At 31.2% G+C, this 24,835-nt stretch overlaps 1 protein-coding gene across 5 annotated transcripts in view; it reads right to left on the bottom strand.

Annotated features, from left to right (window-relative positions):
• LOC142323062 (serine hydroxymethyltransferase, mitochondrial-like) overlaps window positions 1–24,835 on the bottom strand; it is a 288,888-nt gene that overhangs the window by 27,419 nt on the left and 236,634 nt on the right. For all 5 annotated transcript variants that reach the window (XR_012756013.1, XM_075362187.1, XM_075362186.1 and 2 more), the window contains 2 exons: window positions 10,422–10,561; window positions 6,974–7,139 (listed from right to left, as the gene is read on the bottom strand). Coding sequence is in view for 4 of the 5 variants with exons in the window: in XM_075362187.1 (XP_075218302.1) it covers window positions 6,974–7,139; window positions 10,422–10,561 (306 nt within the window). In the remaining variant the exon portion in view is untranslated. The remainder of the gene's footprint in view (window positions 1–6,973; window positions 7,140–10,421; window positions 10,562–24,835) is intronic.

Here is a 24,835-nt window from a genome sequence, read left to right as displayed (position 1 = left end):
CATAACATTTGATAGCGTAATGTTGTTCAATATTTGCCTCCATCGCAAGGTTATAAAACACAACCATACATAAACAGCAGTAGCCTGCGATTGACTCAACTCATCCAGTTGAAACAAGTACACATGTGCAGCCAAGGTCACTAAATATGTGCTGTTATACATCAAGGATGTTTTACATTACCTGTTCGTCCATAGGAAAATCGGTACACTTATTTTTGAGACAAACCTCGTAAGGCAAAATTCTTAATTTGAGCAAGATCCTAGATTAGTTGAAATTGAAATTAATTTTTTGACTGATATTTTTATATTTACATCAATATAAAAATAATTTAATTTTTAATAAGACCTTTTGTAACAAATACAATTCCAAAAAAACAACATTTTATTAAATAATATTAACCAATTATAGAATAAAATAATAACACATAAATTAAAATGTAAATTACATTTTATTTTTTATCATCTTTTAATTAATTTCACTTATCATACAAAGTACGTCAGTGAAGTGGAAAAACTCAGGTATTTAAACAATATTTTATTTTAATGTGAATGTTTCTACAATTTTCCATTAAGTAAGACATGCCAGTTTATTTTTTATAATAATGCTTGACATGCGGGCACACTTATGATCTACGCACTCTTGTAGTCTAAATCAAATATTTTACATTAATTGTTGTAACACGGCTAGTGTAATGCATGTGACTTCTTGAGTTTCTAATTTTAGTTCCACTAATGTTTCTGTTCACCTGTATCAAAAAAAAATGATGCAAAGAAAAAAGTTGGATATGTGGACATCTCCAAGTTGGAGATGTAGATGGCCAAACAATGTCCCCATTTTTGGATATGATATGGTTTAGAAAAAGTTCTTTTAAAGCAGTAACAGACATGTGCAGTATGACATGTAGTACCATCTTGCTGGAACCACACAATTTATGGAAATTTAACTAATTTTTGCCTCAAAAATGTAGTGACCATGGTTGTTTAATGCACTGCAGTAATGGCTGTAGCATTTCCTTGATAATCTTGAAAAAAATATAATGGTCCAATAATGCCAGATGATGAAAATTCATCGCACTGTGACCTTCAGACTACGCAACGACTTCTCGTGTAACTGAAGTGGATTTTCAGTGCTCCAATATTGACTAATTGAAATTTCATAGATTCACATGAAAATAAGCTTCCTCTGATATAAACATATGGTGGATTAAGTTTTCATCACCATCGAATGCTACAATATTTCTTGACAGAAATTCATGTGAGCAACCAAATCAGCATTTTTATCTCTAAAACAATTTAATTTTATAGGAAAGAAAACTTAAGTCTTTATGTAAGATTTGATGGATTGATTATTCACTGATTTTCAATGCTATTGAATGTTTAATCACAGAATGTTTTGGAATACATGTTATGGCATTTCAAATTCTATCAATGTTTTCTGGTATTCTAACACTTTTTGCTGCTCCTTTATTTTTTAAATTTAAAGTTGATCCAGTTTTCCTCAAAAGTTTTAACTCAAAAGTTAATTGTGTGAACTAATGGTACCCATCCCTGATGCGGAATGTTGAACAGATTGCGAAATAACCTTTGTACAGTTGTTGTAAGTCACCATTTTTATAAAACAATTTAATACAGAAAGTTTGATGATGTGCACCTGACCAATGTTGCATTTTTACTGCATGGCATTATATGACTCAAAATATATCAACAAGTTCAGCTTCCTCACACAAATTTCAAATAAATAGCCAAGCTTTTAAATCTTCCTGCTTCATTATGCACCTTGTATTTCATCATTTCTTTTGATGAGTTCACTGCATGAAATCATTCATCACCAGCTCAAGTTACTCAGTATAATATTTGAACATTGTACTTCACTAACTGTAGGAGGCCTAGCTTTAGCTGATAGGCATCTCGAGTTATTAGGTAGACAAGCTCCCAAGTATGAACAAAGAATAGCAGGGTGAGAGCAAGTTTAGAAACACAGCTATCACTCTACTACATTGTCATATTGCAATTGGAAGAAGTGAAATTAAGAAAACGGGGGAAAAGAAGGGACAACCTCAAGAAGTCAATGCAGTTTATCAACTAATGAGTTTTTTGTGAATTATTAATGAAATTATAAAATACATTGGGGAAACTGTGAAATATTTTAGTTTCATCTGTTTAACTTCTAAAATTATTTGGAGAATTATGAAATTACTTATGAAAAATTAATTCATAGTGCATAAAGAATATATAAATTAATAAATACGTTATTCAGATCATAAGATAATTACATGATATATATAAAGATCAAACATGAATGGTTATGTGTTATTCTATAGATAAAAAAAGTAACTGTGTCAACAATAGCCTGGAAAGGTCAAAAGAAATCAATGCACGCACGCGCTCACACACACCCACACAACACACACACACACACACACACACACACACACACACACACACACACACACACACACACACACACACACACACACACACACACACACACACACACACACACACACACACACACACACACACACACACACACACACAATCAAAACCTACAGATTACTATGATTACACAGGTCAACAAAAAAATAATTTGGAACTGAAATAAACGTAGAAGAATTAGAAGGTATTTTTATGCTAAATCTTAAAATGAAATCAGTTTTTCTTCATTTCCCTCAGATTTTTAGTTATGATCCTTTAAAATATTGAAAGCCTTATTAAATAATAGAATACAAAAAAAATAATAATAATTACAATTAAAATTCCTACCTTTATTTTGCAGACATTTACGTTTACCTTAAATTATTTTTCTTATTTTCCTTTTTTGTTCAGTGAAGTCTTTTCTTTTCATCATCCAGCAGTCGTCACTCGACATAGATTCATCCCATCTGTCTTGATAACATTATTCCACCAGTAATATATCTTGGTGGAACCTTTCTCTTTGTTCGTCACTGATTTCACCCAAGTTTAAAGGTAAAAAGTCCAAAAGAAAATGTAAAAATTGAATTTTCAATGAAATTCTGTAGCCTAAATTTTTGTACTTCACTAAGAGTTTATTTATAAGCTTATCATGGTTTTCAGCTTTTTTGTTTCCAAGAAAACCGGTAATGACATCTTTGAGTGACTTCCATGCTGCTAGTTCTTTAGCGTTCGGTTTGCTATCAAATATATTTTCCCAAATTAATTTTCTTATTTGTGGCCCAATGAATATTCCTTCTTTTAATTTGGCTTAACTTAATTGTGAAAAAAAACCTCAACTAAATATTTAAAGCCATCTCAATCTTTATCTAATGCTTTTACAAAATTCTTCATCAGGCCTAGCTTTTTATGTAGAGGTGGTAAAATAATAACGATCTGCTTCAACAAGGAGAATGTTGACAACATTTTCCTTTCCTGGGGTAAACTGATTTCTTTTTGGCTAGTCTTTAACTGCGTAGTGTTCATCTGTAGCCTAATTATCCTCCAAACACAAGAAACACACTATTTTGTAAAGCCACTCTGGAGACCGAGAAGAAGCCCTATAGCTTTCAGGTCAGCAATAATTCACCAAGAGTGTTCTCATACTTAATAGCTTCTAAAATTTTTGACATACTTTCATTCCTACAGCATGTGCTACTGGTATAGAAGACTCGAATTATGCAACAACACTGCCTTTAAGCTTCTTTTTGATGAGTCGTTAAACACATGTCAATCTTGGACAACATATTCAATGTCCAGTTCAGACAGTAGCCCCTTAACATCATGGCAAAAAGAAATTAAATCATTTCTTCTAAAGTATTTCAGAAAATTTTCATTTCAATTTCTGTATACTGAAATTTTAGTATCATTATTTAATAAATTCTATTCTTTAAGACGTGAACCTAGGAGTTCTGCACATTGTTTCAACAAATATAAGTCACGAATTAGGTCGCTCAGCTCTGCTTGTGTGATGAGGTGAGGTTCGGTACTTGATTCTTCTGCAATGTAATTAATATCTACTCAAGTTGAGGATTCATTGGTTGAGCCTTCTGAGAAATCAGAAATTTTTTTCCAAAAAGTTGGAGCGATCGGAATTGGTAAATCAACACCATGAAGTACTGGTCACATAGCTGAATGAAATTTGGGTATGTGATACTGCTTTTATTGTTTGAATTGAAACCAGTAACATTTGTCAAGCAAAAGTAGCAGTCATCATAATGGTTAGTAGGCTCTTGCTAAATCATAGGTATGTCAAAAGACAATGCTCTTTTTTTCCTTTTAACCACTGGGTTAGTTTAATGTAGTGCTTGATGCATGTTACTTGTGGAGCCCAGGATTTATCTTTGTCTCCCAAGGGACAGTCAAAGTAATGTTTGTAAGCAGTTTTCAGCAGACTTGATAATGGTGTTTGTTGACTTTTCGTGGTGAATTCTCTGCAAACGTAACAAAAAATATTTGGAGAATTTTTACAAGCCTAATCTTTATTCACTGTAAAATTCAATGTTTTAATGAATGATAGTAAACTGAAATATTACAAAAGTACTTACTTAATTATAAAAATAATTAAGTTTTAATTCATAGATACTTAATTACTTAAAATACTTCATAAAATTGTTTCACCATGGTGTGCAATAAAACACAGTGCGAAACACACATACACAACTTAACAAATATTGATGTTCAATAAAATAATACCAAAAGTTGTTCTGTCATAAAAATTTTTCACTAAATCTATGGCATCACTTATGAAACAATCTTTATAATAAGTGTATGATAAAACCATTACCATTAAGTGTATGATAAAACTAAAGAACATAACAAGTCATACCAAGTGCTGAACTCATAGTGAAGAAAACTTCATCACATTGAATTACTCATTACTTGACTCACTGACATTTTATACATGTCTGGCTCGATATGAAATCACATCATCTGATATAAATCAGATGTGAATAAGCAAACATACAGACGTTCTAATTTATTTGTATTGTTTGTTCCACAAATGATGGAACAAATAAATTTAAGGGGTTGTAAAATAAGAACATTATATGATGGGTTGTTTTGGAATACATATTCACATTCAGCATATAAAATACTATGTAAAACACCTACTCCCTTTTCAGTTCCAAATTTTATGTTGACCAGTGTAATTATCTAAAAATCACCATAGTAGTGTTTTTTTTTGACATTAATTTTACCTAAACTTTTTTTCTCAACCTTCATTACTTCCTTTTCTTAAAATTACCTACTCATTTCCTACAATTTTTATAGCAAACTCTTGGCACATTCCCGTGGTTTTCCAAACTCTAACTTCACATAATTTTTTTCCTTTATACCATTTTTTGTTTCCAGTTTTCTCTTCAGTATCTTAAAGTTCAACTGCAATAATAATTTACAACTTTTTCTTGAATTAGGATGTATGAAGTAGTAGTAGTAATAGTACTGTTAGTCTTGTTATTATGTCTATTATTGAAAATAATAGACATAATAACAAGACTACAAGTGAGTACAGGTGATATACACATGTAGAGTACACATCAATGACCCAGGATCCCACTAAGCAAAACCTTGCTATACCAATATTTATCCTAGTACCAAAATGGCTTTCACAGAATGGATTGAAAAGGAATTGTGCTGATGTAGTGACATAAACATTGTTCTATATGGGAACCACTCTAATAATAATTTCAAAAAAATTGATACACTAGAAGAAGCTAAATAATTATGAATACACAAAATTTTAAATGTATACCCATAATTTGCTAACAAAGATCCAAAAACAAGAGACTATAGCCCAAGTTCTGCAATATGTACGGGGGGGCATAGGTATCTACCCCTTAACAAATTAGCATTCAATTTCAACCAGGGCAAAGTACTATTGACAGACATCCCAAAAAAAAGAGAAGGTAATGGTGAACTTCACGCTCAACATTTTTGCTAGAGAAGAAAAAGTAACTTTTGGTTGAGCTTCTCTAAGAGCTTAGCAGTGATGCCTGCTGCCTGCTGTCAAGCAGAAATGGTTTTTTCAGAAGCATTTAAGGTTGAATCCAGCCACCCTGTTGAAGCTTCTGACTCCAGCCACCTTATGACTAGTCGACGTGGGTTTTTTTCATAACCAATTTGCGGCACAGCAAACAAGAATGCTCACAGAAATATATCAAGAGTTCTTGAGTCCTCTTACGTTTCAAACCCTAGTTAGGTGTAAGTTCTGTTGATCTGTCACCAGGCATTATCAACATACGTGATGAGGATGAGTAGACCCCAGTTAAATATACAAGATTGAGTGAGAAGGGTGCTAGGAACAAATTGGCTTAACCCAGACATAATGCTTGGACTGTGGATGGTCATCAAGGAACCACTTACATACTATTCCAGGGTTACCTTGACCACTGCTCCTTTCTGAGTCACTGACAGATAGTTTAAGTTAACCTGTTTTTCAAAGATCGAAGGTATCCGAGTGAGGTAAATAATGATCAGCCGATCAGTTTCTTGCTGGTCTTTGGTAAGTTCCTTGTGAGGCTGATCAAGGAAATGCTCCAGGAACACATCAATACTGACATAATTAAAAATCAACTCCAATAGGGATTAGCTGTGGGGTTTGATATCATGGACTGACAATTCTATAATTCATGATTACCCTGCATTTTACTTGAACAAACTTGAGGAAAAGCATATTATCATTTAACATAGCATTTTGTGTAAAATAAAAATTTATAAATATGAATATTATTTCTACAAAGGTAAAATTTAAGTCAGGTAATGTTTGGAAATGTATAGTTTGGCGATGCAAATGATCAGCGCATTTTCTTAAAATAAAATAACTATTTTAATTCAAGACTTATGCAAAGCATTTATATATTTAAAAAATGGACAATGAAAAATATGCAGACCTGCAAGTGGAATCGAGCCTGGAACAAAATATTTACTGGAATTTAATACACAAAAATCACAAATTTTGTTATATTTATATTATTTTTAATTTGTCACTGATTATTTTAATCATTTCTGGGTAAAATATTACCTGTTTTAATGCCACAGCAACAGCAGCAATAGCATGATTATGGGGTCCTCCTTGAAGAGCAGGAAAAACTGCACTATTCACTTTTTCCTCAAAACTATATTTTATAGGTTGGCCTGTTTTTTTATCCATTCCTCTAACACCACGGCGATAAAATATCATCCCTGACCTAGAAAGATTATTAAGAACATTAAAATAAAGATCTTTCTACTGCAGCAACACTAACACAAGTGACAACTTTTCACATTTTTTTTACAACTTAGCAAATTTTTAATATTCGAATATCACACGGATTTATTTATTACACGGATGGCACTAAAATATCACTGTACCAATTTAATACTACCGAGCAGTTGAATACAAAAATATATTAATTATTAACAAATTCTAATAAATTCAGTTTTTCTGAACTGTTTAACTATATTTCAAGAAGCTATAATTCTAAAATGAAAAAAAGGTCATGCATAAAAAATACAGTCCTGCTTCTTTGTAAATGCTAAAACTGAAGTATATTAACAACATTAAATATAGTTTAATGTTATCAGTAATTATAGTATTAACTTTATATGCCAGCTTGTTTTGGTGGTGCGGATAGGGTGGATGATATCTTGACCTTTTTAAAAATAAACTATTAAACATTACTTCTTTATAATGTACCTAAATTCAGGCTATAACTACATTAAACAATATTATTAAAAGTTTTACAGTATAAGAATGAATGATCATTTCATATTTACATATTAGAACTGTAGTTGTTATAAGATGAATATGTTCTGATAGCGATCATTTTACTTTAAAATATTTTCCTCTCTGCAAGCATCCTTTACTTTTTCCTTTGATGATGTAAAATTATTCATGGATATATCTTTTCCAGTACATCAGATAAAACTGTTTCCTTGATTTAACTTTTAACAACAGCCATTTAAATTGGAAAACAAGATTATATTTTATTTATTTCCATAAACATACATATATAAATGTACAATATTAAAGGCAAGTACAACGTGTAAAACACTAAATACACTTATTTCAGACACTGAACAAATAAAATTAAAATTAAGTTACAAAGATTCTGCTCTTAACCATCAAATAAATAGAATACCCTTTTAATAAAAAAAATCATATTTTACTACAATGTAAAATAAAAAATAAAAAAAATTGTATTATATTGTAGTAAAATAAAAAGGAAAATATACAAGAAAACATATGAAAAAGGGAACAAATGACAGCTGCAGCAAAACATAATCAAAATATCATGTAATGATTATTAATTAGAAGAAAACAACATACAAATATTATTAGTATCTGACAGCACTGAAAAATATATAATGTTTTGACCATACATATTATGCTTATACAACATTCAGGATAATAATAGACTCTACTTAACAGTAATAAAATATTAAGAGATTTGATATACGAAACCTGTCAAGGTGATACATTATTTAAACTATACTTACATTCAAAAACACTTAACAAAAATACTGCTTAAAATCTAAGATGGTCATTTCAACTGTTAATAAAAAATCATGACCAATAGACTGTAGAAAAATTATAGTTAAAAAATAAGTGAATGAACAATAAAAAAGGGAAAAATAATAATAAATATTAACTAATAAATAAACAGTACTTACAAAACAATATATAATGAATACTTTTAACCCAGATTTTAGAACAAGAATAAAAAATAAAAGTAAAAATATAAACAATCGCTACCATTTTAGGAAATCCCAATAAAATTTAAGAATAGCAGAACTACTAAAACCTTCAATTCAAATTGCTTACCGCAATTTAATGGACACCTCTTTTACTGATTGGATAGAAAAACTTGGAAGAAAGATAAAGATTACCCATTGCTGTTCAACAGTGAAGTTTATGCTTAGCTATTGATAAAGTAAAACAGAATTTCCCTGGTCTTCTGAATTTTGAGCCAAATGCTCCTTTATTCTAGTTTCAATTATTCTTTTAGTTTGCCCTTTTTCCCTAAATTGCAATTATTTTTACAAATCAATTTATAAATGCACACTCATAAAATGAATTTAGTTTTATCTTCAGTATTTTCAAGGAAAGAGGCCAATTTCTTAGATGTAGCCAAGGTAATGTTAAAGCTGTGATTTTTAAATTACTTTCTGTCTTACTGTTGCATGGAGGGAAAACTATGCGATTTTCATCCATGCCTTCTCCAATCTTTCTTCTCTCTTGTTCTAAAGTAAAACTGTATTGCTAAATTTTTATTGATTGATTCTTTACTGCTTGCTTTCGATGGTCTTTCTAGTAAAATCACTGAACTCAAGTTTTCTCTTTAATAAAATTAATTTCTTAGCAATAAGCATCCAGACCAAGCAGCAACTGATTTAGATTGAATTGAAAGATACCATCCATCTTATTTTCATATGATAAAAAGAACAATCAGTGACAACCTTATAAGTCTGCATATTTTTTCAGAACATATCAAAAATGGTAACATCTATTTACTCTTAGTTTGATAGGTAATTTAAAGTTCTGTTGATTCAGTTTCATCTTTTAACAATATTTTCAGTGTGATGAGAAGTATCAAAAACAGCAAAAATATCATTCATGCATCTCAAAAAAATCACAGGAAATATTGAGATTCCCTTTTAGATTTAATTTTCCAAGAAAATGCTAGCTAGGAATTCAGTTAAGGGTTATCAGTTGCTGTTTCATCTACTTGTTTATAAAAATTTGGTATTAAACAGAAAAGAGTTTTGTTTTGTAAATAAACTTGTTACCCTTATATAAAACTGTGTTTTACAAAAATCAGTAGATGAAGTGATCAACTGATCCTTCAAATTCTTCATTTCCTTGATGGGAATACACTTATTTTATGATGCACTTTATAAAAGCAGTACTCATAAAATTCTTCTCAAGTAATCAACAAAAAAGAGTTACTGGGAGTTACGTAATCACCTACTCTCTAAAGGCAGATTTCAGCAAATCATATAACAATTTCAATAGTTAGAATGAAAGGATGGGAAAAATTTGTGTAACAGATATGTTGGGGATTCAAAATGTCGCTTTTATCACCTATCAAGGAGAAAGACAATAATTTATATTAAAGACAGATTGAAGGAGCATTAAAAATATAAATGAATCCACAAAAGTTTTAAACCAAAAACAAAAACTGATGTGATTATATTACAATCAAAAAATTTTCCGGCAATAAATTTTAACTCATCCGGCACAAATTCCAGATGAAATAGAAAAATTGTCATTAATTTCACTGATTAAGAAACAAAACAAATGTTAATTTTATTAATTATAATCAGAATAGACAAGATACAACAAACCTAATGAAAAAAACGGAAACTAAACTTACACCTATGTGTAATAAATATGTAATGTTGGCGCTTATAAAACTAAATGGCACATGCTACCTTTATAATTAATAAGTAGATTACACATTTAATTAAATGATATATTTGACACTGACCTGGCTCCTCTCAGTGTCTTGTGGGTGGTAGTAGTAACAATATCAGAATAATCAAAAGGACTTGGAATAACTTTTGCAGCAACCAAACCAGAAATATGTGCCATATCTGCAAGGAGAATTGCCTTTACTTCATCACATATCTGAAACAGTAATTATTATGTTATAAAAAATAAATAAATATAAATACAGAGGTTTTAAATACCTTGGATGTTTAACACATCATAATATCTAATAATCAGGTAAATATTATAGGACAATTTACTGAATTAAAGCAAAATTGATTTTATAACTCACACTTCATTTTTGAACAAAGCAAACTGTTATACCCTTCACCTGACAAAAATTGCTAAAATTATTTTATCACGATGAAGTTTTTACATTAAAATATTCACACAAATCTACAGCACACAGTTAATTACTATTTAATATAGTTAGTTTATTTACATAGTTAAGCATCTATTAACCTTCTGTTTTATAGACAATAATGTAAATGTTTTGTAGTAATAAATAAATAATATGAAATGTTCTGAGGCCCAGGTACAAACAATTCAATTTCTCACTCATTAACTACATTCAAATGTGAGCATAATTAAACTTAACTTGTACACTGTATTTTCATAAAAAATGAAATGCAAATTATTTTCAGATCTTGAGACTTAAATAAGGTATAGATAATGCCAGTTCATATGACTTGTGAATCTACCACTACCACTCCAGTGGAATGACAATACCTCTATCCTTCCCTCTGTAAGTGTACAATCAGTTACACATAAATGAGTCATCTGCCACAAACAAAAATTATCAGCAACAAAACCTTACTATTCATATGTACGTCCATACATAAGTATGTACTTTGTGTTCAGAAATTATTCATAGAAAAGAAATGATTACGTGTTTAAAAAAATTGTTATTTGAACTGTAAACATCTTAAATTAAGTGACATATAATTTCATTATTAGTATACAATTGCTAATATTATGTGAAAACATTTTTTTAGTTTATCATTACTGTTTGCTGTGTTCACATTACAGACACATTTTGTAGGTTACAATTTTTTTAATAATAATAAAATATCTTTGCTAATAATACATAAATTACTTATGGGCTAGTTGTAGTGTTGGTTTTATTTTTATTTTTTTATGCTAGTCTAATGTTAGTTTTAGTTTGTTAAATTATGTCTAAACTTGAGGGAAGAAATACTGTACATCGCCAATCTTGTGAAGTGGTTAATGTCGTGAAATTTGTGACCAAAAAGGCAAAAAATGGAGTAATTATTACTGATCTTAAAAAATAATGGAAAGGGTAAGAGTGCCATGATGGGAGTTTCAAAAAGGTCTATAACTCAAATTAAAGAGGCAAAATTTATGACTGAAAATTTGTCAATGACTTTTTCTTCAACCAAAATAAAATAAGAAAAGACTGTCTCCTATTTCTGGGTTAGATGATTTTGACTCGTGCACTGTTTTCTGTGTAGTCAACAATTTTTACACTCAAGAAAAATGTCTTCCAACCATACAAAAGTTATTAGAAAAATTAAAAAAATGATAATGTGTTCAAAAGTTTAGCTACATCATTAAGACGTATTTTGAAAAAGATTAGTTTCAAATAGCCTAAAATCTCTATAAATAGATCATTATTAGTGGAAAGGCATGATATCCAATAAAAACGCTATAAGTATCTGAAAAAAATGAGTAAATTTTGAGAACAAAATTGTTCAGTTGTGTTCCTTAATGAAATGTTCATACACATTACTCATTTACAAAACAAAGGATGGACTGAAAAGAACCTGCTTAAAAAATCATTGGCAAAGGTTCAAGAACGATTATTTTACACAGCGGTGGAGATATGGGATTCATACCACACTGCCTTACCGTGTGGAAATTCACGACAGCTACATGAAACTATCATGAAATAGATCTTTCAAAGTAACTTAAAGAGAAACTGCTTCCAGATTTGTCACCTAATTCAGTAATTGTGTTAGATAATGCTCCTTATCCCAGTGTTAAAGAGAACAAAGCCCCTAATGGCTAATTCTAATTTTAAAAAACTGATATGCAAGACTGGCAGAAGTCATAGAATTTCTTTCCATGAAACCAATCTTAAAAAAGAACATAAGACATCATTTGAAATCATTAAACACACTAGTCACGATATTTTACAACTTCCTTTCACCATCCTAAGCTGAACTCGACAGAATTAATTTGGACAGATGTCAAAAATTGGGTTGCTATTTGAAATACTACATTTATCCACAAAGATGTTGACAGACTTTGCAAAAACAAATTTGCATTGATGGGTATAGAACACTAGGAGAAAAAATCAAACACTGCTTGAAAATAGAATAAAATTACCAGGATAAGCAAGGTCCACTGGCGGAGGCTATCGAATCATTCATAATAAACTTAAGCTATGATACCAGAAGCGACAACATAACTTCTACAGAAATTGAAGCTCTGATGAATATGAAGAAGGGAACAACAAAGAACCTGAGAGTGCCATGGAGGAAATGTAATTGTTCAGCCTTCAGTTAACTACAACAAAGGGGTAAGTATCTGTAATTTTAACACTGAATCAAATAGAAAAAAAAACAATTATTTTGAACCACATGAGTATTTAAACAGCATTTTTTTAATAAAAAAAGTCACTTCAGTTTATTTATTAATTTGTTTGTAAAAAGTATAATTCACAGTACTACTGACAGTTGATTCATTAATGAAATATAAATAAACTGTAAATTCCAATAAATTATACTGTTAAATTATAATTATATTGTTTTTTTGTACAATTTTAGGCCATGACATGTAGTACACCATTACTGATTGTAATGGTAAAAATAAACCATATCAACGCACAACTCATTTATACTCATAGTATTAGCCCTTCTGTGTTTATTGTGCAATGACTTTACACTGCTCCCACTCTCCGCAAGCCACATGAAATGGTACCATCTATAATTTTAATTGATCTGCGGTAGAAAAAAACAAATAGACTGGATTTTGACAAAAAGATTTTCTTTATTAACTTTATAATCAATGTGAAACCAGTAACTAGTGGCCTGCAGTGTGGGCTGAACCTAGTAAAATTTTTTTTTCCCAGCTTAGTCTCTATAAAGATTTATGAGGAGATCTTTTAACTGCTGCTTTAATGTCCTGTATGACCTGCATCATTAAAACTGACCTGTGTTGGGCATGTTCTGGTCTAACATTGATCTGTTTCACAAAATTTTTCAACTAACCCTGAATAACACTTTTTACTAGTGCTTCCTTTTCAAATTTCTCCCTGAACCTTTGCTGAAACACATGAGATTTCATTTCTAAATAAATTTCCACCACAAATACACGTTCTTCAACAGTTAACTGCATTTTAAAAAACAAAAACACATTTTTGTATATTTTTGTTCAAAAGCCAATGCATGACACAGACTGGCAATAATCAAATGTGTGGCAATAAACAGTCTTCCCCACTTCAGCTCCAGTTGCACCAACATCTTCCATATTATTTTACCTGTCTTATACCAATATATGCATTTTAACAAAAATATACACTTAATACAAACTACTGAGTGATGGAGGAACATCTTTTATGTTGAACACCTTTATAATCTTTCTGTTTTAACTAGTAATAAATAAGAAGTAAAGTCTCAAATTTCTCTGTACACCTATCAGTGGATGTAATTTATCTAATATTACTTGGTAGGAAATTAAAAACTATTGGCTGAAAGAAAAGATAATGAAAGAGGGAAGAAGTAGCCTAAGGAAACTTGATAAAATCTTTACAAACTGCCAATTTTAGTAGGAAATTATGTCAGATTCCAACAAAGCATTATTTTCACTAACTTTAAAAACATAACTGAGTATGTATATGTAACACGTACATAAAACATGCAGAACTACATATCCCAATCTACCAATTCCTCTGCATTAGACCAATAGCGGACTTTTGTAGAGAAGAGGAGTAAAATAAAAATATGCATTGATCCCATAATGTAGCATTAGATTATAAAATGGGAAGTTCATCAATACAACAATTAAATTACTGTGTATCACAAACCAAGTGGTATAATCATGAAAAGAAAAACTGAATGAGGAAATGTTAATACTTATCTTAAATGCATTTAAAGAGTTCATTACATTCAATTCAAGTTGAACTCAGAATATGTAGTCATGTTATTAGCAAAAAATGTAACAAGCCCAAAAAATCATATGAAAATATGATTAACAAAATAAAAAATGGAAAAAGACCAGCACAGAGCGTTGGAGCATACCATATGTAATCATTCCCATTATATTATTAGCAATTCCTATAAATAAAGGGAATATATTATAGATAAATATAATTTCCAATCCTCTGCTAACACAAACCCATCTGTTCTCATTCTTTAAAATTTAATTAATACAATTTTATGATCGACAGTATCAAAATTTATGTTTAATAATGATCCGTAAACTTAACATTTTCTATCATCATTGATACTGCAAGCCATAATCCTTCCTGAAATTCATTAAAAATTTCTTCATTTCAAGAATTACAAAAGTCTTTTTATACATCAATTTTTCTAGAAATTTAGAAAGCAAAGATATTGACCGATAATTAAAAATGCCCAAGTGGGACCCTGCTTTAAAAACTGGACAACTTGGCAGTTTTTAATTCCTCAGGAAATTTTCTCTGAGTAATACAGCATTACATACATCATGTATTACTGCAACTATTATAGATTTGAAATCATCTTGCAGGTGAAGGTTACGCGCTCTTTCCCCTTCTACTGCCTACGGTTCTTTACAGGTCAATGTTTCATCAACTCATTTTATGTATTAACAAGCAAAATATTTATTGCAGTACTCTGGTGTTCATAAGAAGTTACTATCTCACATCTGAAACTTTTAATTTTACACAAAATATTTCCTAATTTTCCCACATGTTCAAGCATTTTGAAATGTTACAGCTAAATTTAAATATAAAATTTAAAACCGAAAGATTTGTAAAACTTTGCACAAAATCTAAATAAATTATAATCTGAAAGATAATATCACCTGAAATAAATTATAAGTCTTCATCAACCGATAAATCTATCATATTTTCATCACTATCATCTTGTAAGTTTACTACAACGCATTGTAAGTGGTTGTCCTGCAATCTTCCTTTATGAAAATTCTTCTACTTGAAGGTTTTCTGCGTATCTAACGTATTTTCTCCAGTCATCTGGAGAAATACCAGAATACTAAATTTAAAACCATTTTCGGAATACATCACCATTCATTTCTTGGTAGAAGTCCCCCATATGCTTCGACTGCAAAACAAGAGCACAGTCTTTTATAAAACCAAGTTCATAGCAACCATGGCATGTAATTAAACAGGATCCTTTCCCAATCAGAATCTTAGGGCTGAATGGACATTCAAAATTTAAGGATTTCTGTGCCCAAGACGAGGTTAATGCTTCACAAGGGTGCAGACAAATTATGATACAGTCGTAAACCATTAATTAAGTATAAAGTATTAAGTATAAAGACTGTGTAATCAGTCGAGTTTGAGTTCATAAGTACCTAGGTGTTTTATTTGATGAGAAGTTGCTGTTTAGCAACCACATTAGGCAAGTAGTGGCGGACACCATCTCTGTGATGCACAAGCTTAGGAGGATTGCTCAAAAGGATTATGAGCTGTCAGGCCGTCATTTGTACATGGTGAACTGAGGTGTCTTCGAAAGTATGACCTCTTACGCAGCGTCTGTTTGGGCGCATAGGTTGGAAAGAAATCGAGCACTTATTCAAAATTTAAGGAGTGCCTAGCACAGAGCCTTAATTGTATGCACTGGTGTTTTTAAAGCAACCTCCTACGAGGCTACTACTGTATTGGGAAAGGCTCTCCCAATTGATTTAGTGGTGAAAGTTCAGGCGGCCATGTAGAAATTGTGAAGAGGCAAGGAGGCCGAGGTATTTGGGATGCGGTTTCAAGCTGGGCCAGTACAGGAGTGGAACGATGATCTCAATGCACTGGTACTAAATTTCGAACAGTTGCCCATCTTCCGCCTGTGGAGGAGGCTTTACAGCCTCGCAATGGAAGCATGGCAACAAGAATGGCAAGCCACGACTACGGGAAGGTCTTTGTATAGATTTATACAGGATCTGGGATGGTATGTCTCTCCTTCATTTTTAAGGGCAACGGGAGCCTGAGTGCTCTCCAACCATGTAAATTTAAACCAATATTTGTTTTGTTCCATCTGGCAGCTGATGAGCTGTGCATCTGCGGGGAGGTCCAATCGCAGATTGGACCTCCCCAGCTCGAACATCATGTGTTCGATGCCCAGCTCTGGGGGGGGCCAGGACTCAGGCCACCCTGCAACTCAGAGGTCAAGGGGAAAATTGGCCACTCACAAGCGGCAAGTCAATGTGGTGAGAGCCGCATTGTCGGACCGTGTGAGAGTTCCTTGATGCGGTTGCTTTGTTGCTAAGGAAAAAGACTCCTATCGCGCTGCTGTAGGAAGCTAACCGAGAGATATGGCTGGCTACCAGCCAGATTAAGGCTCCAAGCGCTTTAATGGTGGATAGGTACTTGCTGGCATTCAGCGGCCTGGGCATGGCAGTGAATTGCTGTCTTTGACAAGAAAAATTAACTACTGATAGTCATATATGTTTTAGTAGTTGTACGGGGTGCACCTACCCATTTTAGTGATATATGACAAGTGGGTAGTGGGACATGCAAGCAAGTGGTGTATGGTACCACGCTTTTAGGTTAGCTCTAGGAGCTAGTTAGGATACTGGTTGCTAAACTGTTTTGTGGCTCAGTAGCTGTTTGTGACACACACATTCAGTCTTATGTTTAGGGCGACCGAATGGGGTGGTGGCGGAAGAAATGCCAAGCAAACCAACAACCAGAATCTTAAGGCCACCACTGTTTGTTGAATTCTACCAGATGTATTTCCTGGAATGATTCTGGTTTACCCATGTTTCACCTAGGTAATTTATTTATCAAAAATTATTTTGTCTAATTTTGTGCACTTTCCTTAAAGTTTTACCGAAGCAAGAACAATGTCAGATCTCTCCATCATAAATTTTCTGTCATCATTACACTTATGAAAGTGGAACCCTGATTGTCTTACAAATTTCCATATGGAATTGCACTCCTGGTTAATTTTTTCAAAATGTCTCCAATTTTACTACATGTTGAATACTCTTCTCTATTGTAAAATTCTTGAATGGAACGATTATTAATTCTTGAAAGTTTATTTTTATAAAAATCGTCCAGATCAGATACCCAGTTTGTAAAAGGAATTTTTTTCCCAGGCACTTCAAAAGATTGTAACATAATTCACCTTGACTGATACAACACACATGGTTGCGGTCACTTCCTGCGTTGCATTAAAAATTTCTTTAATAATAGTATTAGGTTTGCTATGCACAAGTTCTTTTAAATAATAATATACCCTACAAACAATTTTTTTTTATTGTTTCCGAAGATGAGGACTGTTTGCTGGCATTTTACCTAACATGCTTACACAATTAAAATAATGTAATTTCCACAATTAAAGATCAGCCAAAAAAACTGCACGTTCGATTGATATAAAACCATAATCTGAACTGACTGAAATTGTATTAAAAAACAAAAAGTTGTGTATGTGGTGACAAATAGGATATAACAATGTCTTGAAATAGTAAACATAGACTATTTAAAATAACAATTAAACTGAATAACATAAATGATAATTATGTCAGTTTTTTATTTAACAAAAAATTTGCCTTTGCACGTGACTGCTATTCAATAAAAATACAAAAAGTAATGAAATATTTCAATTGCAAAACTTATGGAAAAACACTTACAATTTTTTAGAATGAGATAATCTTATTGTGTATGTAAAAGTAACGTTATTGAAAAATATGATTTCAATTTTTGTGATTTAGTTATCTACTGAAAATACTATACAGAGTCTTCATAAAAAAATGATGGGGATTTGAACATGGATTAAATGAAAAAAAAAATACAGTTGATGTTTATTTATCAAATTTGTCATCTCAAAGTATTTTTTTTTTACATAACCAATAAATTTCAATATGTACACCATTAGTTGGTTGGCAAATGTCCAATTGATACTCAGTTTCTGTCTGTAAGTAAATTAACATATCTTCTGTAATGGTTACAATTACTTCATTAATCCTTTCATTTAAGTGACATAGGTCGCATTTTTTTTGCGAATAAACATTTTTATATACTCCCACAAGAAAATTGCAAGGTGTCAGATCTGGACTCCTAAGAGGCCAGGGTGGGTATAGGTCCTTGCTGACCAATCCACCAATGTCCAAATTTTACGTTCAAAGCATGGCTGAAAAAAAATTAAAGTAAGGGGATGTGCCATCTTGTTGGAAATGAATTCACTGTATGTTTCTGAGTTCATCCAGTTGAGGAAAACAGTAGTTGTTTAAGATATTGAGATAAAAATTTCCATTAATAGTCTTTTCAGCAAAGAAAAAAGGTCAGATTATATGATTTTTTATCACCCCACACCAAACTTTAGGCATGTTGTATTGTTTCTAAAAAATTACATTTGGGTTTTCAGATCCCCATATTCATGAGTTGTGCCTGTTAACACACCCATTAATATAAAATGTACCTTCATTCGTAAAAATTATATTGTCTAAAAATAATTAGTTTTCATTAATTTTGTCGAAAATTTCAACCGCGAAAATGTAACAATTTTCTCCATCATCAGGTTTCAATTCCTGCAGTAGCTGGATTTTATATGCATGTAATCTCAATCTGTAGTGTAAAACTTTGTAAATTAGTGTTTTCAGAATATTTAACTCGAGGCTTCGACAAGAGATGAATTTGTTAAGATTTCTGATTGCAGATTATCTAATCATTCAACAGTTTCATCTGATATTTGTGATCTGCCAGTTGATTTTTCCTTCAGAATTGATCCAGTTTCTTTGAGTTGTTTGAACCGACGTTATATATTATTTTCATGTGGTGGCTCTTTACCATATTCGCATCGACATGCACATTGAAATAAAATTATGAACTTTAATTCACCATGCCACAAGACACACTTTACTTTTTCTATAACAGTGAACATAGTAACGAACTAAACACATTAGTAACAATACAAAAACTGGTGTGGTGGTTTGAACTCCTGTTACACAAACTTTGGGTGGAAGGCTACCACAGCTACCAACATAATCTCTCAAAAGTTCCCTACTGCCTTGATCTTCTTTTTTCCTGTTTAGCCTCTGGTAATTACCATTCAGATAATACTTCAGAGGATGATATGTATGAGTGTAAATGAAGTGTAGTCTTGTACAGCCTCAGTTCGACCATTCCTGAGATGTGTGATTAACTGAAACCCAACCACCAAAGAACACCAGTATCCACGATCTGGTATTCAAATCCGTGTAAAAATAATTGACTTTACTAGGACTTGAACGCTCAAACTCTCGACTTCCAAATCAGCTGATTTACGAAGACGTGTTCAAGATCTGCCTTGATCTGAATTACAGAAACCCCATCATTCTTTTATGAAGATTCTGTATTTGTGTGTGGGCTTATTAATTTCTGATACATAGTTAATGATGGATATGGTGATGTAGTGGCTGTACGAGCTCTGCACTGCTGCAGAATGACTGGTAGGAGGGCAAGATGAGGAAGTCGTGTGACTTTCATCCACAAGATGATTTCAAATCTATTATCATAAAATTGTTGTGCTTTAAATAAAGAAGAAATTTTTATCTTCATTCACAAACTAACAATATTTATGCTTCTTATTAATTTAAACTTTTGCCCTGTGGAATGTCAACATTCAAGAAATGTTGACTTTTGACAAAACAAACTATAGAACCTACAACTTGTATTCTTGTATTCTTACTTGACAGCATAACTAAAATCAACTTCTGAAGCAGCCAACACCCTCGGTTCATTTAAAACGTATTCATTGAATTCCTTAGCAATTATTTTTTAATTACTTATTAAAGACTTCTTGAGCTGTAAAGTCTGAATGAATAACTTAATAATAGTTGTGCTTTAGTTGGTAAGTGTCTCATATTTGAGAAGTACCTTTGTTTTTCTATTCTAATCCGAGTTTCAAGTCTGTTTATGAACATAGTATACTGATGCTGAAGCATAGAATTTGTTAATTCATTGAAAATTTATAAAATAAATTATCACTTATTAAATTATGGTAACCCACAACCCATTCAATAACAATGGTTTAAGCTTACATATTTCACTCAGAATTTAAATTATATTTTCTATAACTTATAGAACTTTTTATTTTAAAAAAGAAAAATCTACAGAAATACAGTGAAGAACAGTAACTTTATGTTCTTTATATTAGAACAGTGTGCATAAACATAGATAATAAACCTTTAACATCAATGCAGCTAAATATGAAACCACAGTGGGCTTAAACGATAACAACTTCAATTTTCATAGTCTAACAATTATTTGCTGGGAAGAGATAATGGCTATTTAAAAAATTTTTGATTCACATATTGTGACATAACAAAATAGACAAGGTCTATTAATACTCTGATAAACGTTTTTACAATCAAGAGAAAAATTATAATAAAATAAGCCTTATTTCAAAATAATTATATTATTATTTCAGTAAACCATTAGAATAAAAATAAAGGGTTCAAATTACTTTGTAGTCACAATAATATTTCTGTTTATATAACACATATAACTTAAAAATAAAGGTTAAAAAATTAAGATAAATTCTTTGAACCTAACATTAAACAATGTCGCTGATATATATGCTTAAGGCAGATTCCAAATTTTCTGTTTTGAAAATCACTAACATGTAATTCTTTGAACGCCAGTTTTACATCAATCACAAATCTGAGTTTATTGAAAATAATTGCAGAAAATGCTTAACTTAAAATATATTATAAATTATACCATTCTGGCAATTTATGTCAGCTGGATTATCATACTATAGAATTATCCAACAACAAACAAGCTAATAAAGAAAGAACAACTCAAGTATAAAGTAATCTTGGTTCTGGTAAGTATTACTGGACTAATTTTTGGTAATGTAGATTCTTCAGAACAAGTCCCCAGTTTTTACCAGATTTTACTCATAGGAATATTAAACAAAATATTGACTGAAAGTGAAAATTTATGTCAGTATCATTGAAATATTGTGTGATAAATCATTAATAAAAAAATTACAAAAAACTGGTGACACCAGCATCAAAAATACATTTTTAATATAAATTTTAAAAGCGTTGAAATAAAAAGCATTTTTAAATTAGAAATTTCTGCTAAAGTTGAAAAAAACAAGTGATAAACGTACAATTAAAAAATCTTACTGAAATAAATCAGAAATACAGATTATGTTAAAAATCATTTACAAAAATTTTACTTAAAATCTAAAGTTAGATGCCATTTCAATTGTTAAACAATCATCAGTGGACAATGAGTAAAACATATTTTTAAAAAAAATTATTAATAACCTAAAAAGAACTATTAATAATAATATTAAAGAAAAATTTCTTTCACTTTGGTGTATGAGGACCTTTAAAAACTTATTCCATGGTTTCATGTAAATGTGTTGAGTATAAATGTAGGAAAAACCAAACTACTCTTCTATAAGTTAAGGTCAAATGCAGACCAGCCACTGATCTTAAAATTCACACTATTGTAATTGTGGCAACAGCCTGTAGATGTGGAATGATTGAGGAAACTATGTCAATATCCTAGTATAACAATAGATTTTCAACTTAGCTGGAGTTATCTCATTACATGTTTAAGAAAAGAGGTTCTCATAATTCATCAAAAATGATACTTTATCCGTAACTTATGCCCAACCTACATAATGAATATGTTATACTATACATTAGTTCAAAGTAGACTTCAGTATGGGATTATGGTATGGGGAGGCGCTTATCTCTCAGAAATTAAACCATTTATGTTAGGACAGAAATTTATAGTATAGACCAGGGGTGGCCAACAAGTCGATCGCAATCGACTGGTCGATTGCGAGGCCAATTTTGGTCGATCGTCGATTGCTCGCAATGTCTGGGGTGGAATTCCGTATACCATGGACTTTGAAGCGATTGTAAAAGGCAAAACTTTCTAGCAATAGTTTAATGCATTCTGGGAATTTGCCAAGGTCATAAATTCCTAGAATTCTAGGATGGTCGGAGACCATCCAGAATTCCTGGATGGTTGGAGATCACAGTGTATGTGATCTCCGACCATCCAGCACAATACATTTTGACTTATGTGTTACACTTGTCACAGGACGCAACGCGTGAACACAACAGTTACGACTACACTCATCGAAGAACAGTCAGTTAGCTTGAATATTTGGTAGTGTCATACGATAGCTTCTTTTCTTTTATATTAACAGTATTATTATTAATCAATACTATTTATCCTCGGTGACCACGTTGAGTTTCAATTTTTCTTCTGTTTAAAATACCTTTTCTTTGTTTTAAATTAAATTACTTTTCTTACCTATCTATTTACTTGATAAGTGAGCATTCTCGGAACAGATCTCTAAACTGCGATCATTACACTGAGAGAAAAATAAGAGACAGTATTACAAATACGAGTATATTAAGAATAACAATAATTCTATTTAAATTAAGAAGTCAGTATTGTAAACCGTAATAAATATATTGTAACTTTAACATACTTCTTGTAAATTTGAATATATCTATATTAGATTTTAATATACTTGTATTGCTGTCCCCAATCGTAATATGCAGTATTGTTATTATTTCTCTCAATGTAACGGAGATAATTGCCGCAGTTGATGAGTTTTTAAATTTTCTAGGAAAATATTTAATTCAATATTTTTTCTTTAAATTGTCATATTTCTTTGCATTCTAGTATACCCATGGACATGAATAGTAAACCGAAAAAATCAAAAACTTATCACTTCAATGAAGAATGGGAACTCGATTACTTTTTTACAATGGTGAATGATAAATGTTGTTTAATATGACTTTCCTCGGTAGCCATTGCTAAACAGGGTAATCTGGAGAGATATTTTTTAGCTTTACATAACAATTATCAAACAGATTATCAACCAAATTCTGAACTGAGAAAACAAAGTTAGGGATCTTAAAACTCAATTAACAAATTAACAAAGCATTTTTAAAAAGCCAAGGTTGAAGTCACAAGCAGTAACTACTGCATCATTCAAAGTAAGCTATCTCTTAGCAAAAAAATGTAAGCCATTTTCCGACGGTGAATTTGTAAAGGAAATTTTTTGAAAATGTCAGATTCACTTTTTAACGATTTTAAGAACAAGAGTGAAATTGTTTCTGCAATTCAAGATCTACAGTTGTCTCGAAACACAGTGATGCGATGAATTGAAAGGATGAGTGGGAATCTAAAAGAGCAGTTATATAATGATATTAATAGATGTTCTTGTTTTTTCCTTCAGTGTGATGAGTCGACAGATATAAGTGATACAGCACAATTACTTGTTTTCGTTTGTATGGTTTTTGGTTTTTAAGGATTTTACTCCTAAAGAAGAATTGTTGGGTATGATTTCTTTGAAGGAAAGGACTAGAGATGTAGACATATTAAGACATAAGTCTTTAAAAACTTGCTCAATGATTTGAAGGTACCACTTTTTAAATTAGTCTCAATAACAACGGATGGCGTAGCTGCAATGATAGGTTGCAGAAATGAAATGGTTGCTGGATTTATAGCCCTATGTCAAAATGAAGATGAATTCACAGCCTTTTTGAGCTATCACTGCATAATTCACCAGCAAGTGTTAACTAGCAAGAGACTAAGACTAAACACAAAAGAAATAATGGACATAGCATTTAAAATTGTTAATTCAATTTGAGGAAGTTCCCTCAAACGGCGTCTCTTCCAACTGCAGCTTGATGAAGGCCAACCTAAATTATTACTACATACCGATGTCAGATGGTTAAGTAGAGATAAATTTCTGCAACGATTTCGTGATTTATTGTCTGAAATTACAGATTTTCTTCACGAACAACATGGAAACTGTGAAAATTTAAATGATGAAACTTGGCTTAGTGACTTACCATTTCTAACAATTTTACTTCAATATTAAGTCATTTAAATTTAGAATTACAAGGTAAAAATAAAACAGTAATTGATATGATCAGCTGCATAGACGCATATAAAACAAAATTTATTTTGCTAATAGAAGAAAACAAAATAATCTAAATCATTTTCCAAATATGGCAGATAACCTACAAAAACATAAAAATATTAATTATAAGCTCGACAAATACGTCGCGGAAATCCAAAAAGTAATTGAAGATTTTGAAGTAAGATTCCAGGATTTTGAAAAATTAAAGAAATTGTGGAATTTATATTTTTTCCTTTTAAAAAAAAAATTAAGTGGGAAACGCATTAGCAAAAAAATTTTAGACATATTTCATATGGATCAAAGGGCATTAGAAAATAAAATTATAATTTTACAAACTGACAAT

The sequence above is a fragment of the Lycorma delicatula genome, chromosome 4 (assembly GCF_047948215.1).
Source record: "Lycorma delicatula isolate Av1 chromosome 4, ASM4794821v1, whole genome shotgun sequence".
NCBI classification, from domain to species: Eukaryota; Metazoa; Arthropoda; class Insecta; order Hemiptera; family Fulgoridae; genus Lycorma; species Lycorma delicatula.
Note: the sequence above shows the minus strand (reverse complement) of the source record. Positions and strands in the feature narration are given on the sequence as shown.